This window comes from Vanessa tameamea, chromosome 15, assembly GCF_037043105.1.
Source record: "Vanessa tameamea isolate UH-Manoa-2023 chromosome 15, ilVanTame1 primary haplotype, whole genome shotgun sequence".
In the NCBI taxonomy this organism is placed as follows: Eukaryota; Metazoa; Arthropoda; class Insecta; order Lepidoptera; family Nymphalidae; genus Vanessa; species Vanessa tameamea.
Genome location: NC_087323.1, coordinates 7,425,881 through 7,441,944, shown reverse-complemented (window position 1 = coordinate 7,441,944; position 16,064 = coordinate 7,425,881). Strand labels below are relative to the sequence as shown.

Genomic DNA, 16,064 nt, shown 5'->3' with positions numbered 1-16,064 from the left:
TTAAATAAAATTATAACAGTATTAATATCTAAGTGTTGGCATGACAATTATTGGCACCTTTAAAACGAATCATGGTCTGCATTTGTCATGCTAGTTAGCTGAGCATTAAAGAATAGATCTCTATTTGAAAATCAGATTTAAATGATATTAAGTCTAAAGATTAATTCGAAGACAAATTTAAAAATAGTTAACATTAATATTTCATACTACAAAGTTAATAATTATCTAATTCAAAACAAATTAATTTATACGTATGTTAGGAAAAAGCCAACAAACATTGGACATACCGGCGAGGTACCCTGTACACATAATATTGACATATCATCGTAGCGTGTGTTCTTTGTAGATTCTTCGAAGATTTTGTTTAAACAAAATGTATTTATAAACGTAAAAAAAATAATGAGATAATAAATAATTTATTTTTAAAATTACACAGTACTATTTTTTTAACTTGAGTTGAGTCTTGAAACAAATTTACTTAACGTAAACTAAATATCTATTCACGTTTAAAGTTTAGAAGCTCTAATGAGTTGTTCAATGAGCTTCATAACTAATTTAATGTATCGTGTACCTAATTTGTTCACTATAGAGTTTATAAGACGAAGTTAAATCATTTGTGAAATTTCAATCTCTTAACTCCACTAATCGTGAGATTTATCTCCGAACTTGTTTCGCTTCTGTACCCAGTGCAATGTTTGGTCTGTTTGATTCAGATTCTAATTTGACAATTTAGTTATAGCTTCAGCGTCGCGCGTGTTGCTTCATCGTACTCTAACTGACCTTAGACTTTTGACGTGGGCGAATAAACAAACGAGGGTTTGAAGTGAAGTGTTTATTTGTTATTTGTAATAAATCTTATTTTAAATAATTACGCGTGGTTTGGTTTGAGTGTTTGGATTTCAGTTCTTGTCTCTTGACGATATATTTTGAATATTTGGTCTCGTAAGTAAAACCCTTAATTAAACATTTAAAGTCAAATGTTTATCATATATAAATATTTTATTTTGTTGTTATATTTTAAATACTTGCTTTTTGTATTGTGAATTATTTCAAAAGGTTATCATACTGGTTTATAAATTACTATAAAATAACTCTTAATATTTACACGTAAAACACTACGAGTGTAAATGTTGTATACATGGGAGTATGTTAATTTTGAAATATTTCCCAGTTTCTTAGTTTAAATAATAATGTCATATTACGATACGTAATTCTCCTATAATGTAAATCTTACATAAGCTGTGATGAGTGTCACTTTCCTTTAGTAACAATCGATTCGGATTTATCACGGTTTATATACCTACATTTGCCGCAGAATATAAACTATTTAAATACCCTTCGTTATTCGCATTTTTGAGAACGTTAAATAAATGACGGTCACCATATACAACACTTTTACAATTGTCAACACTTCGAGGATAATTCTCTAGGTTTTTTTTTTTTAATATTATTCATAAAATATCAAGATATAAGTTTTGTATCCTATGACTTTTGTATATTTTTCTAATATTCATTAGTTACTAGCTAATGACCGGCTTACGTTACAATATTACATGATAACGATGCCAGAAACCTTCAAAAGTGTCAACAATAAATGCACAAAGATTCATCGATCCCGGGCGAAGTTCAAGGGACACATAACGTATAAATCTTAAAAAAAATTATGACTTTTGTAATAAGTATTTATTAGCATTTTAAATAATTAATTTTGAAAAAAACATTACACAGATTAAAATATTAGGACGTAAGTATGTCTTAATAAAGCCGTGTATAGATTTTAGAGTCTGAGATGCTTAATGAATTATGACTTTGAATTGCACCGAATATAAATTAAAAAAGATATATTTATTTATTTTTACTTTTTTTTTTTTTTTTTATTTTTTTATTTTATTTAACTACTAATTTATAAGCATTGGTTAATAAACTTTTTTATGGCTGACGCTTGATGCGATTATTCAGTAATTAAGTTATACTAATACTGTTTAACTTTTACTATCTGAGAATTTAATAATAACGTTTATTGATATTTTTTTTATAAAAAGCTACCTACTCCTAACTACTTACCTACTCAAAACTTCAAACGAGTAAACAAACATAAAAAAAATTATTATTATTATAATACAATAATAATTGACGACCTCCGTGGTCGAGTGATGTGTACACCGGTTTTCATGGGTACGCCACTCCGAGGTCCCGGGTTCGATTCCCGGCCGAGTCGATGTAGAAAAAGTTCATTATTTTTCTACGTTGTCTCGGGTCTGGGTGTTTGTGGCACCGTCGTTACTTCTGATTTTCCATAACACAAGTGCTTTAGCTACTTACATTGGGATCAGAGTAATGTATGTGATGTTGTCCAACATTGAAAAAAAAAAAAAAAAAAATTGTATCAAAGATCAAGATCTCTACGTCTGTATCGCACTCTCCGTGTTTCTTCTTTCATCTCCTATCTTCATTTTTTTTTTGTTACATTACTATACATGTAATAATATACCTAGAATTATTGGCCCTATGTTTTTCGAATACGGAACACCGTTTACTATGAATATGGTATTTGATTATTTATATTAATACTAATACCTAATTAATGATCAAATGGTTGATTAATACTGTTTGATAACTAAATTCAAACAAAACTTATATACATTTTTTCTTTCAAATCACCACGATTGTCAATTTTTCAACCAAATTGACACAATATATTCACAATGTTTAAACATACTATAAGGCCTATGTTCATCCTAAAATCTATCACATTTGTATATATCTTCATACGAAGGCGATAAATATATTTTTTTATAAAATAATCTTAATATAATCGAATTTGTATTTTTTTGTTGTCTTTACTCTTGGTCGTCTCACGCACACTAAGACATCTTGTAAGAACGAAATTCACTCACTGAGGCACGCCGATAACAATTTAAAGTTTCGGGGCAAGCCTTCGATTTTGCATAGATCAATAATTTTAAAGTTAGGTATAAAAGTTAGTATAACATAAAAGTTAAGTGAATTTAATTATACTTTTCAAGAATGGAAAGATTTTATGTATATTTTCTGTGCGAGTACACATATATATAGTATAAGCCAATATCCTGACTTGCAACATAGCCCATCTAATTTCGCCGTTGTGTAAATTTACGGTGCCAATCTAAAAGAATGCCTTCGAGATGAAATTTGTCGAAAGATCGAAAGAATTCCCATCATGACGGGCTTCGATAAAAAATGTCCCGACTTTATTTTAGATTTACTCTTAGAGAAATTGCTTTATAAGTACGTTTAAACGTGACACTTTTGTAATTTTAAATTTTAAAAATTATTATTACCAAAAGGTATATATTTTAAATAAGTAGCATTTAATTTGTGTTTATAATTCATCATGTGCTCGTCGGTAGAAATACATTATGAGAAAATCTTTATTATTATTTAATAGATTAAATTCTGACACTGATCCACCAACCCGCATTGAAGCAGCGTGATCAAGCGTGATGGAAGCTCGCACATCTAAACTAATTAATATAAATTCTATCAAAATAAAAACTTTTCAAAATCAACCTACTTATTTACTTATAATAATGAATAGGGGTGAAAATAAAATTGCGAGAAAACTAATAATCTATTTACACATGGAATAAACTCTGTACCCAGCACAAGAAAACAGTCCTTAGCTAAACAATTGTTGTGATTGTTGTACATGAATTAGGTTACACGTATAATTTTAGTACTAAAATGTCTTAACATTTATAATATATTATTATTAATTATTCGAAATCACGTCAACTCACTATACCGATGGTGAACCGTATTTCTGAAAAATATCGCGTATTTCTCGATAATCAACCAAAATAAAACCAGTAACAGCTTATGATACGATTGTGATATTTTTGTTTCCTTATGATTAAATTAAATAATAACAAAAGCAATCAAAACCTAATTCACACTGGACTATTCAGCTTTAAATTAATTATATTAATTTAACGTCAGCTCAAACGATCGCATCATATAATTGCTATTACGTAGTTTCCAAAGCCTCATTAATACACGTTATTTTGCAAGCAATGTAATCCGAAATGAGAATTCAATACGGACACAACTAATATGATTGTAAACCGTACTGAAATAAGAAATAAATAAATAATATTAGTCATTCAACGTATTTTAAATATAACTTCATACATCGACATATTAAATATCTCTACTAATAAATGAGGTGTTATTTTTGTAATGCCAACTGAAAAAAACGACTAAATATAAAACTTATACCAGAAAATGTAGCGTCTTTCAGAGAACGGTTAAACGGTGTTGTATGTAAACTATTGACTTTGTTTTAAAAATGTTAACGTATACGCGAATATGTTATTATATAAAATAATACGTCACTATATTGTATCATAAAGTTTTCAATGTGTTGTTATTTGATTTGCTTACTGACAGAATTGCATAATAACATTAGCAATTGTTTCCTTATACAGGCACTTGTTTTTTTTATATTATACTAACGACTATTGGATTTAAAACCTTCGATCCTCATCAATCTAATGAATTCCGATGTGTTGTTTTTGTACCGTTAATGAACCGTTTTATCGACTGAGGCTCTATGATAGCCTCATTCCGCCTCCAATTCATGAAATTTCATTCCATTCATACACACTAAACGCTACCAGAAACCCAGCTTATTGGGAAATGGATTTTGGATTAACAGATTACTTTATCGCACTGTTTGAAAATATCAAATGTGGAATCAAAATTATTAAGCGACTAGCTTTACTCAGCAGGTTCATCCGTTTTAAATTTGGATCATAGATGTTTTTTTAAATATATGACAGATCTATTCATGGACATTTATGGTTACTTTTTTCTCTCCTAACGTTCGTAAATTGTAAATAGCCTATATAATAGCCTAAAACTTGATCAAAAATCCAACTATGTAACGCATAAAGACTGTTAGTTTCTCATTACCGTGTTAAATTATAACAAATACTCCAGATTTATAATATAACACTAGTATACATAATTATAATTCGGCACACAATAGCTAGACAGTGAAACAGCTTGCTGTAGGCTATGCTATCATGATCTCTTGTCATTGCATTATATTAACGCTTCGCCATCCAGGCGAATCAATATGCACAATTGACTGAACCTTATTAAAGACTTTGTCGATTATATTATATAATATATAATACGTTTATATATGGCACATATGTAAATTATTAACCTGTTAAATAAAATGTAAAATGACAGTAATAATAATACAATAGTAACAAGTATAAAACACAAAATCGTACAGAATGAACTTTAAGATGACCATAGATCTACATAAAACAATATGATCTTTGGGTGTTTTGTTTAAAGAAATTGTTAGTTCGATATTTGAATACAAATAAAAAAGATATTGACTTTGTTGTTGATTTAAAATGTTACTGTCCAGAACGCATACAGTTTATAGTCTACGCACATTCTTGTATTATTTTATACAGATTCGGTTTATATAATAATACCAGCTCTAAATTAGTACTAAAATGGTCGAAAAACGTCCATATCAACGTGGGAAGTCTTAAATTGTTCCTGACAATAATTCGCACCGATATGTCGGGTTTGCTGGCCCTGTTAAAAAACGTGGAAAGCTATTATATGAGTGTATAACTATTGTATATAGCTATTGTAATACTAAAATCCAGTTCGTAGCATAATATCTCTGAGATTCTAGATTGTTCCTCGTTCCTAAAGGTAGCCCGTTTTCATCATATTTTTGTTACACATTTACTGTAAACTGATAAAATGTATAATTTTTATTTTTGCGACATACATATATCACTTACAAATTCGTAGCCTTTAAATTGTATCATCGTATATCAAAATACTTTGTATCAAGCTCAAATATAGATATTCTATATTATATTTGTTTTACAAATTTGTGAAGCAAATATTTTCTCTTTCAATGGTATTGTTCTATAAAGCTTAACTCTGATTTTAAATCCATATCTAGCCGATAAAAGATTATAATTTCGTTTACGAGAAGTTATAGTACTTAAAACGTCATTTCGTAATGTAATCCATACGATTACATTTGCATTATTATTATTCAATTAAAAATGAAACTTTATCCGTTAATGAGTTTAAGCCGATTAAGTTTTTGTGACAAATTAATTTCATGGCCGTAATCCAGAGATTTATTGCGCTTCCGAATTATTTCAATAGCGCAATGTTTTTTGTACAGCGCAATATTCTGATGCAAGACAAAAGTAAATTTTCATAACGTGATTTATTTAAAACTTGCTTAGTAGAGGGATAGAGTTTTACGATTGACCCATGTAAACGAAGGCACTTTTACGGAAACTGTTTTAGTAACGCCTAACAAAATATATGAAATGGTTATTTCTATCCAATATGTTAAAATTTATAAGCAAAATTCCGTCCTTATATCTATCTACTCAATTCCTTTGGATACATTTATTATGAAAAATGATATTGAACAAGTTTTTCAATTTATGACAAGTACTTCTTACACGATGAAAAAAAAAATGGAATTGCTCTCTACTTTGAGCAGAAAATTCGTTGACATGGAAAAAACCATTCAGATGGAATTGATTCAATCCCAGAATGTATTGGTGGTCACATAAATTGGCGGTATAATAATGGGTTTCCGATTAAATTGGTCTAGTTTTATTTTATTGTGTATATAAATATTTAGCCCGGATTTCAGTTATTTGCAATTTTGATCTCCTCGTCTGTTTTTATTGACACTCGTGTATTTGTCATTAGAGAATATTACACCCTTTTCTGCTTCAGCTGGTTTAATTATATTTTAATTAGACTGTGAGACTGTGTTAACATTCAATTTGTTACTAGATTGAAGATTGAGTTAAGATAAAAACTCTTATTATTCCTTATGAATAAATATTAGCTTTTTTATTATCTTGCATTTTATTATCGTGCACCAAATGCAAGATTGTCTCGTCAATAGTCTAAATTAAAAACCGACGAAACAGCGAAGCGCATCAGCTTGTATAATAATATGATATTCTGAAACCTTCTCCAAAAGGCGCTGCATTTTCTGGTATAAGTTTTGTGTTAATGTATTTAGTTATTAGCATAGATTGACACTAATGCTATTTTAAACTATATATTAAACAGAAATCACATCGCAGTGATAGATGCTGATAATGTCACATCCAGATAGTTTGCATCGCTTTACGCTAGATTAATTTGTGAATGGAAGTCAAACGCTATATTCGTTTACAAGGTCCAAACGAAAATAGTTATAGAGAGATTATTTTAATAATCTATTTTCAAGCAGACTCAGTTGATCAGAATTATTTGTTCAAACTCTAAAAGCGACAATTACATGTTGTTCGTTGTATTAAAACGTTTCGAAATATATATAAGCGTTTTTACTTATTACGAGTAAGTATAACTATTACGTAATTTGTATTTTGAAGTAATACATTATATAGTTGAGCCAAGATGGGCTGGAGGATATAATAATTGAATCTTAACACTTTGAGAGACAGTAGCTAAGTAATTCTTATGACGTCTACAGCCATTCGCTGACCCAGAAAGTGTTAACTGAAGTTCGTGGACTAAAATCCAGACACCAATAAGTTTTCATAGATATAATTTGTGTTTATCATTACATTTGCGGCGGGGTAAAATACACTGTGTTAAGTAAAATAAGTGTTAAACTTTCTCGATAAAAGGAAAGAAAACAAGCATCTGTGGATCTTAACTGGTGTACTCAACGTTTTTCTTTACAGTTTGTCTTTTTTTTAAACCCGTGTCTAAACTATTACGAATATTTCTCGAAACATGAAAATACAATACAAAGCCACGTGTAATCGCAATACGAGTAGCGTGTAGTGGAAAAGTTATTTCAATTAGAACCAAATGTTCCCAGTTTATATACAAACAAAATATCAATTGGAACAAATGATATTGTCCAACCCATGTTTAATAGGAGAAAACGGTCGTAATATTTATTTCTGTATGAGCAAAATACATAATTGTTGGGAAAATATTTTCAAATGTCTAGTTCTAGTACAATAAATAGACAATTAATGATCGTAGTTTGTTGTTGCGTATTTATTTATTTAATGATATGAAAAGGATCTTCCATTTTAGCAAAATCTATACTTATATTGTAAATACGTAAATAACTCTGTCTATCTGTTACGCTTAAACGGCCACACCGCAGAACCGAATTTGATGAAATCTGCTATGAGCATGCTTGAGCTCCAAGGGAGGACTTGGGTTACTTTTATATACCTAACCCCTGTCCCTAGGGGTAGGCCCCATAAAACGCGAGCAAAGACAGGCAACAACTGGTAAAAATAAAACTGCATAAGTGGGCTAGTGGTTTAAGTATGAAGTCGCAGATCCCAAGGACTTGCATTAATCTCTCGGGTCGAAGTAATAATTTAATTTTCTGTTAAAAATTCGCCGTAGTAACCCAGAATAGAATAGCTTGGCAATTTTGCGCTTCCGTGGAAATCTAGTATAATAGGTTTTAGTATATCCGGCGAGTTTGACTAGCTTTCACTTTATATAGTCCCAGAATTACGTTTTTCTTTGTATATTTAGATAATTCATTTTATCTTTTATAACATAATAGTATGTATTTATAACATAACATAATACTCTGTAGTTTTAAAAATATATTGAACATCGTGTTCAGGTATATTTTTGTAAGCATATGAACCTTCAAGATGTTGTAGTTGTTGTGTAGTACTCGAAGCATGTCAGGAGAGTGGTTATTGTTCTCTTAGTTTTACTATCGATTTAGGTGCTTACGTATTCGTGACAAGGGGGAAAATAAATGCAAATTGAATATTTCTTTTTAATCCTCTATCTAATCACTCTACTTCGTATTTCTAACTTTTATTGGAAACTCTTTTTAAACGTTATTCGCCCCGAAATTCCCTTGCAAGGGTTTATTGAATAAGTTTTTGTAAGTTCTTTCCGTTTACAAATTCAAGTCGAATATCACGTAGCTAAGTATATTTCACCATAATATTTTTATCAATTTTTTTTAATATGGTAATATTTAATTATTATCATCAAATCTCAGGCTCAGATTTAAGATTACTTTAACATTACTTGAATATTATTAAAATTAGTTACTTCCATTGTTAATTACGTTAATTAGAGAAACTATCATTCATTTGATTTTATTGCTTTATAGTCAAAATGTTGTTCTATTTAATTTTAGTACCGGAACAAACTTAATGAGCAGCAAAATGGTCGACTATCAGCACAACGAGCAGCGCTTGGTGCTCGACAGGAAGAAATGCGTAGTATAGATCGACGAGTTTCAGAACTGCAAGCCAGATTACTTCGGAAACGAGCACTCAATAGACAGCTAGCAGCCGCTCATAGACAACCGCAACCAAGGTATAGTATATCAATTGTAATAACTTTGTTTTTTATCAAGTTTCCTTTAGTTCTAGAAAGTTGTAAGAGAAAAATTCATTCATCACTATTTTTATGTTTCATTACACGAAGTCTAATTCATAACAATATAGCTTGAATAATTGGTCCTTGCTTGTTAATTTATTTATTCAACAAAATTCAATTAATTGCGGTTTCGCATAACTTTAATATTTAACAAACGTGACCTATTAAGCATTAATATTTTGTTGAAAGTTTAGTGAAACTCAAACTGCAGACCGTTATTTAACAAAACTGGTTCATGCTCTGTGGCTTACTGGTTCAAAATTTATGCCTAATAACTGTTTAATGTTGCAAGGGTTAAATAATTTAGTACGAGGCAGTAACATAATCTCTTAGTAAAAATGAATATTAAAATAAGAAGATTATTCATATACAGTATCCAATATATATTTTTCTTCTTTTCGATATTTAAATGACGGATTACTAAGAAATTGTTTAAGTATTTCATAATGATGTAAGTTATCCAAGGGAAAATACGTTCCAGATATATCTCAAACGCTGCGTCTCGGGAGAACCATCAGCTTGTTTGACTTATATCTTTTATCTTAACAAAAGAAAGTTTGAAATTATTACTCACTCGTCCATTCTTAATTACATTTTGCCATGTTTAGCTTAAATACTTAACTGAACTGTATACATTTGTGTAAACATTATTTAAGAAGTGTAATTAACTATCTAACTTTCATTTTAAATCCATCAAAAACGATTAGAATTTTATTTTAGATATAACATTCTAGTCATAAAACATTATAAGCACCAAAATTGTGCGAAAATTTTCAATCCAATTTAGAGGATTTTTTTTCAATTGGAATTTCAAGGTTCCAAAACTAGTTCAAAATTTCATTGCCACTCTACTTATTCATTAAGATAAACAAAAATCCAATTAAACGACTACGTTTTTAAAATATTTTATGAATTATGATGATAATGAATATTGATTACATCTCATTGAAAGTTTTTTTCGAATGCCCTTTTTATTATTCATATCCAATTCATTTCAAAATTAAACATAAGTATTTGGTCGTGTGTGATAAGGATAACATTAAAAACGTTTTTTTTTTAAAACAAATTTATTTTAATTTATCATAAATTAAGTGTGTTAGTCATATAAGTAATGACACTAGTGAGTCAATGACCGTTTTATTTAGTTAAATTAAAATTGATGATAGTCTCTCGTCTAAATAATAAGATGATATTTACATATTTATAATTACAGAACGAACAATCCCACGCCGATGCAACAGCTACCAAATTACCCAGCTGGTAACAACGCAGTTAGCCAACCAAAGAATCAACAGGCACGTGGCAACGTAGCAGCTGTGGAGCCTTACAACCATGTGCCACATGCCCAAAGCCTTCACAACAATAATTTCCAAGTAAGAAAAAAAAGTTTCCGATAAACATTTTAATCATCAAACAAAAACTTAGAGAAGAAAAAGTTTCATTTTGATTAGCTTCATCTTTATAAACTTTTACGTCTTTAATTTTCAGGCCATGAAACAAAATGTTTTACAAAACAACGTGCCATTAAAACAGCTGACTCAAAGCGATAACATACAAAGTCATTTAACGCAACAGGAAGCTCATTTCTTGCAGCAGAAACAAATGATGAATCCCTTATATAATGGAAACTTCCCTCATATGCCGACTGTTCAAGATAATCAATATCAACAACAATATACGAACAAACACGATGCCAACGCTTTTACTCACGTTCAGCAAGGTATAACCAATGCCTATGATCAGAAATCAATGTTCGATCACATAAACAAATATTCCGAATATCCTAAGCAACCTCAATACAGTCCGAATAGTACAAGCAGTTCTAATAGCAATCAAACGAGTAAAGAGCAAAAAATTAATGAACAGGAATTTCCACCAGAGTTCGCGGCAAGTAAATCCGATCCTAAATATCAAACATTGCCATACAACACTAAATTTCCGCAGAACACAAATGGAAAATTAAAACAAACCGATTTGAATGGGAAAGGAAGTGAACAGGATTTAAAAAATCAAAATGCTTCAAATATTAACCATATGACGGTACACTCAACACCACTATCGGTTGTTAATAAAAGTTTGGCGACGCCCTTAAGTCAAAACGAAGCAACATATCAACAAGAACTTACATATCAATTGCAAAAGTCGGATTCATCTAGTAGATGTAATCAGGAAGGGAAAGAAAACCATGCATATCCACAGAATTCTAGGTTAAGTCAAAATAGCGATGGGTCCAGAAACAACGGAGGGAAGAATCAACAGGGCAATGCCGTCAAAGGCAGCTCACCAAGCCTGCTTTCGAATTCAACTTCTGCTGGTAGTTCAATAGGATTTGGGGTGAGCAAATAGTATTTTTTTATGAAAGTACTTGCATTCAAAAATCATTTTTCATTTAACATATTGTGTATGTCAGTCATATCCGCTTTCATCAAGTCATAGCTACATTCACCCACATTTGTAAATATCGCCATCAATCATTCATTACAGAAACCCGTATCGAGTGTAGCACCTACATCGGTTCAGGTATCGAGTGGCAAACCATCACCCATTTATCAGACATCCTCAACAAAGATCCAACCAGTTCAGCCACAAACTGTCCAGACCCAAAGCATATCTGTATCTTCATCGAATCATGTAACTAGTAACATGGTAAATTCCCAACCCCAGATTGTTAGAAACACCGCATCAGGATTATCAACTAGCACCCCGAGCTCGAACTTCAGTGGCCAGAATGCATCATCACAAAGCATATTGTTGTCTCCACCACAAAGTGCCAGTACTCCGTTATCGACACCAGATGTTAGTGGAAGTGACAAATCGCCGAAACCAGCATTACCACCAAAACCTACAATAAAGGTACAAAGCGTTTTATTAAAGCATCAGTTTGTGTACATTTCGTGTTCTGTTTTTTTATTTTATTATTTCAATATTTCGGTAATATACGCATTAGCTCCCACTACTATGTAGATTTAAGCTGTCATATATATTTTGAATGTTATTATTAAATTATCATTTGTTTTAGACTCCACCGAGACAATCAGTTAACCACGATACAGGCTTCGGTCAGTCAACGGAGACAATTAATATGCCCACAATATCTATCCCTGACTCTTCAAATGAGAGCGAGTTACAGCAAAATTTTAAAGAAAATAGTAATGGGAGTAATAACGAGATGATAATTAAAGCCCGTCCTTTGACCATTAGGAAACCACCTCTTAGTGAACAACCGAAGCTTCGGAATGTCAATAATACTAAAAATGGTATTAGCGTGAACATGAATCGGCGAATAGAAATGCCACCGGCGTTTTTATTCCCCGAAATGGATCATTTAACACTTGATTCTGGGAATGAAATGCAAAATGGTCAGAAAGATAAATCAAAAATGAAAGATGAAGTAGACAGATCAATCAATAATAACATATCTTTAAGTTCTAATGAAAAACAGGACGACAGTAAAGATATCGTCGTTTCTGATATAACGGACCAAATAATTTCTGTAGATTTGAACGGTCAAGATTCTCAGAGATCTGAGAATGTATTGAGACGGTCAAAAAAAGGGAATTTAAAACAAGGAGGGAAAGCTCCACTAGCGAGGCGAGTAAGCTTCGATCCTCTCGCGTTGCTTTTAGATGCAAGCTTAGAAGGTGAATTGGAACTTGTAAAAAAGACGGCAACTCAGGTAAAGATAATTTATATTTATTTTAATTCATTGTAATAAATAAAATAAAGACGCCTAGTCAATTTATCTAGAATATCTTAAATGTTTTACTGGTTGTAATTTAAAATAACCAAGACAATGTTTCAGGTACAAAATGCAAGCGCAGCAAACGACGAGGGTATAACAGCACTTCACAATGCCATTTGCGCTGGCCATTTTGAGATAGTCAAGTATGTACTAGAAACGATGTAACGCATATTGGTAAATAATAAATGACTATCAATCAAATTCCATCTAATATCGTTTGGTTTTTCAGGTTCCTAGTAGAGTTAGGTTGTGATGTGAATGCACAGGATTCAGACGGGTGGACTCCTCTACACTGTGCTGCTTCTTGCAACAACCTGCCGATGGTGCGATTTCTTGTCGATAATGGTAAGTATATTAGATGATCATAATAACTTGTCTGAGTCCTACTTTATTTCTAATTATTATTAACGTGCTACGATGTCAAATTTCAGGCGCTTGCATATTTGCAACAACACTGTCAGATCATGAAACCGCAGCAGAAAAATGTGAAGAAGATGAGGAAGGCTTCGACGGTTGCTCTGAATATCTTTACAGTAAGCTCTCGATAAGTTTGAAATGATAATATTGCAGACTCCGTTTTCATTGCACATTTTAAAAAAAATTGTAACATATAAATTTGTATTACTTTTGTAGGCGTTCAAGAAAAACTCGGCATTATGAACAATGGTCTAGTTTACGCTGTGTTCTCATACTCGGCCTCGCGTAGCGATGAGTTGTCCTTCGAGACGGGCGCGAGACTGCAAGTATTGAGGAAGGGAGACGACAACGAGCGGGAGTGGTGGTGGTGTCGAGACGACTTGGGGAACGAGGGCTACGTGCCTAGGAACCTGCTTGGGGTGAGTTAAACTATTATTCTACAATTCTTTACAAACTTACATTTTATTCGTTCCAGCTTCTTATAAAAATATTTTATCTTTGAATGTAATGATATTGTAATATTACGGAATAGGGACAGATAGGCGAGGCGGTGTTGCTAGTATTCGACTGGGATATTCATGTAACACATGTTTTCTCCATTCCGAGTTGTATTATCATTACGAGTTCTAATCATCTCATAAAAGTTCTAGTTAAATAACTCATTTATTATATTTATATTTATCTAACTATTATGTTTTTTTAAATAACTTTAAGTAACTCTTGTATTTGTTTTTACAGTTATATCCGAGAGTAACCCCTCAGCAGGAGTAAGAATGTAATTCTACGGCTTAAATTATGAACTTATCAATTGTAAATACATTGGGTAATTTTTATTTTTTATGTATTTATATAACTGTAATCTAATGATAAATATTGTATACAATTTTAACAGAATAAAATATTTTGTAAATATTTAAATAAGCGATTAAAGTTCAAAACGAATGAGATTATATTGTACATTTTATAAATACGCGAGTCATCATTTTAATTCGTAATGAAATTTGTAATATTCTTAGGATTTCTGAAAATATTGTGAAATATTATAAATTGACAATACAAGATAATGTTACAAACAATACATTGGCCTTTTTTTTCTTCCTTTTATTTGAATTGAGGCCTTATTTCTTCCTGTCTCACTGATCACGTAGACAATAATTATGTCAAAAATTGTTTTATCTGTGCTTCGTAGTAAGATAAATTATTTAGAATTTATTTATGTACAGGTGATTCTTAGATTGAAGTCCACACCGTATGACAAGAACTAGCATTTTCTTTTTGTATATAAGTACATATGTAATCATTTTATATGAAAAAAAAACTCTTTAATTAGATAGGCATTAAGAGTGAATTTTATGGAGGACGGTGCGTTATTATTTCTGTCGTTTTTTGTCTACGATGAAAGCCAAAGTGGTCCTATTATAATTATAAATTAATTAGGGTTATTTTTAATTTAATCTTATAGGTAATTAAAGATTGTCATTTATTTACAAACTATCAATAGATAATGTATCTGTAAGTAATCTATATAGTTAAAATTTGAAAACAATATCGAGGTTCTATAACATCTTTTGATTTCGTATAAAAAATAAATATAAGGACCCTTTCCTATTTCCATATTTTAAGGGTTTTCATATGCATTCTTACAAATGCGGTGGAAAATTAAAAAAGCGGTATTAAATTAAAATTTATTTCGATTATATCGACTATGATGTTATTTAATTAAAGTGCTATTTGAATAATATCTATCTCAGACTTGTTGACATATTTTCGACGTATTAAATAAAATATAATACATTCTACGAAAATCATAATGTTTAATATAGAAATAATAATAATGTATTACTTTAAAGTTTAGATTTCGAACAAAGCTATAGTTATTTTCTGGAAGCGAATATTCATTTTGTTAATCAATTTATAAACGAACTAAGGTATTATCAATTTGTAAAATGAAATATGGGGTTTTGGTGGGTTTCTTATTAGTATTGTAAATTAATATGATAATTTACGATAACTTCGTAATTAGAAGTGAAATTAATTATAATTTAAGTAGTTTTAGCTGTACAAAGGAGTTTTCTTACAAGTCAAAAGCCGGGAGTAAAGACTTGCTCCGGGCCGTGAAAAAGGTTAATTATATTAAGGTCAGTGATAATTTTGATACTGAGAAATGAATAAGAAATTCCTCCCAAACTGTGAAGTGACTCTGCGTGAATTTTTTATATTTTTAATAGCTATTATTTACTAGTAACAAATATTATATTTGAATGTATTCAATATACATTTAATATTAATATTGTTATATTCAATAGGCCATTTGACAATGTGAATAATAAAGTGTCAATTACTGTTATCAGTTCATATAATAAGTTTAAAAGTGGTTATTTTTTTAACGTAAGTTGAAATTAATGATTAATTTATTTAAAAATCCGAAAATAAAAAGGCATTTTTTGAAACGTTAGTC

General features: G+C 30.6%; 1 protein-coding gene across 8 annotated transcripts in view; it reads left to right on the top strand.

Annotated features, from left to right (window-relative positions):
• Window positions 1–14,684, top strand: part of LOC113399144 (apoptosis-stimulating of p53 protein 1) — a 240,190-nt gene extending 225,506 nt beyond the window's left edge. For 6 of the 8 annotated variants that reach the window (XM_026638209.2, XM_026638210.2, XM_026638206.2 and 3 more), the window contains 10 exons: window positions 9,203–9,384; window positions 10,661–10,820; window positions 10,936–11,781; window positions 11,932–12,300; window positions 12,467–13,123; window positions 13,250–13,332; window positions 13,419–13,534; window positions 13,621–13,722; window positions 13,823–14,025; window positions 14,345–14,684. In XM_026638209.2, the coding sequence (XP_026493994.2) occupies window positions 9,203–9,384; window positions 10,661–10,820; window positions 10,936–11,781; window positions 11,932–12,300; window positions 12,467–13,123; window positions 13,250–13,332; window positions 13,419–13,534; window positions 13,621–13,722; window positions 13,823–14,025; window positions 14,345–14,377 (2,751 nt within the window). In that variant the 3' untranslated portion in view covers window positions 14,378–14,684. The remainder of the gene's footprint in view (window positions 1–9,202; window positions 9,385–10,660; window positions 10,821–10,935; window positions 11,782–11,931; window positions 12,301–12,466; window positions 13,124–13,249; window positions 13,333–13,418; window positions 13,535–13,620; window positions 13,723–13,822; window positions 14,026–14,344) is intronic. The other 2 variants (XM_026638205.2, XM_064217071.1) reach the window with 2 other exon arrangements.
• The last annotated feature ends 1,380 nt before the right edge of the window (window positions 14,685–16,064 follow it).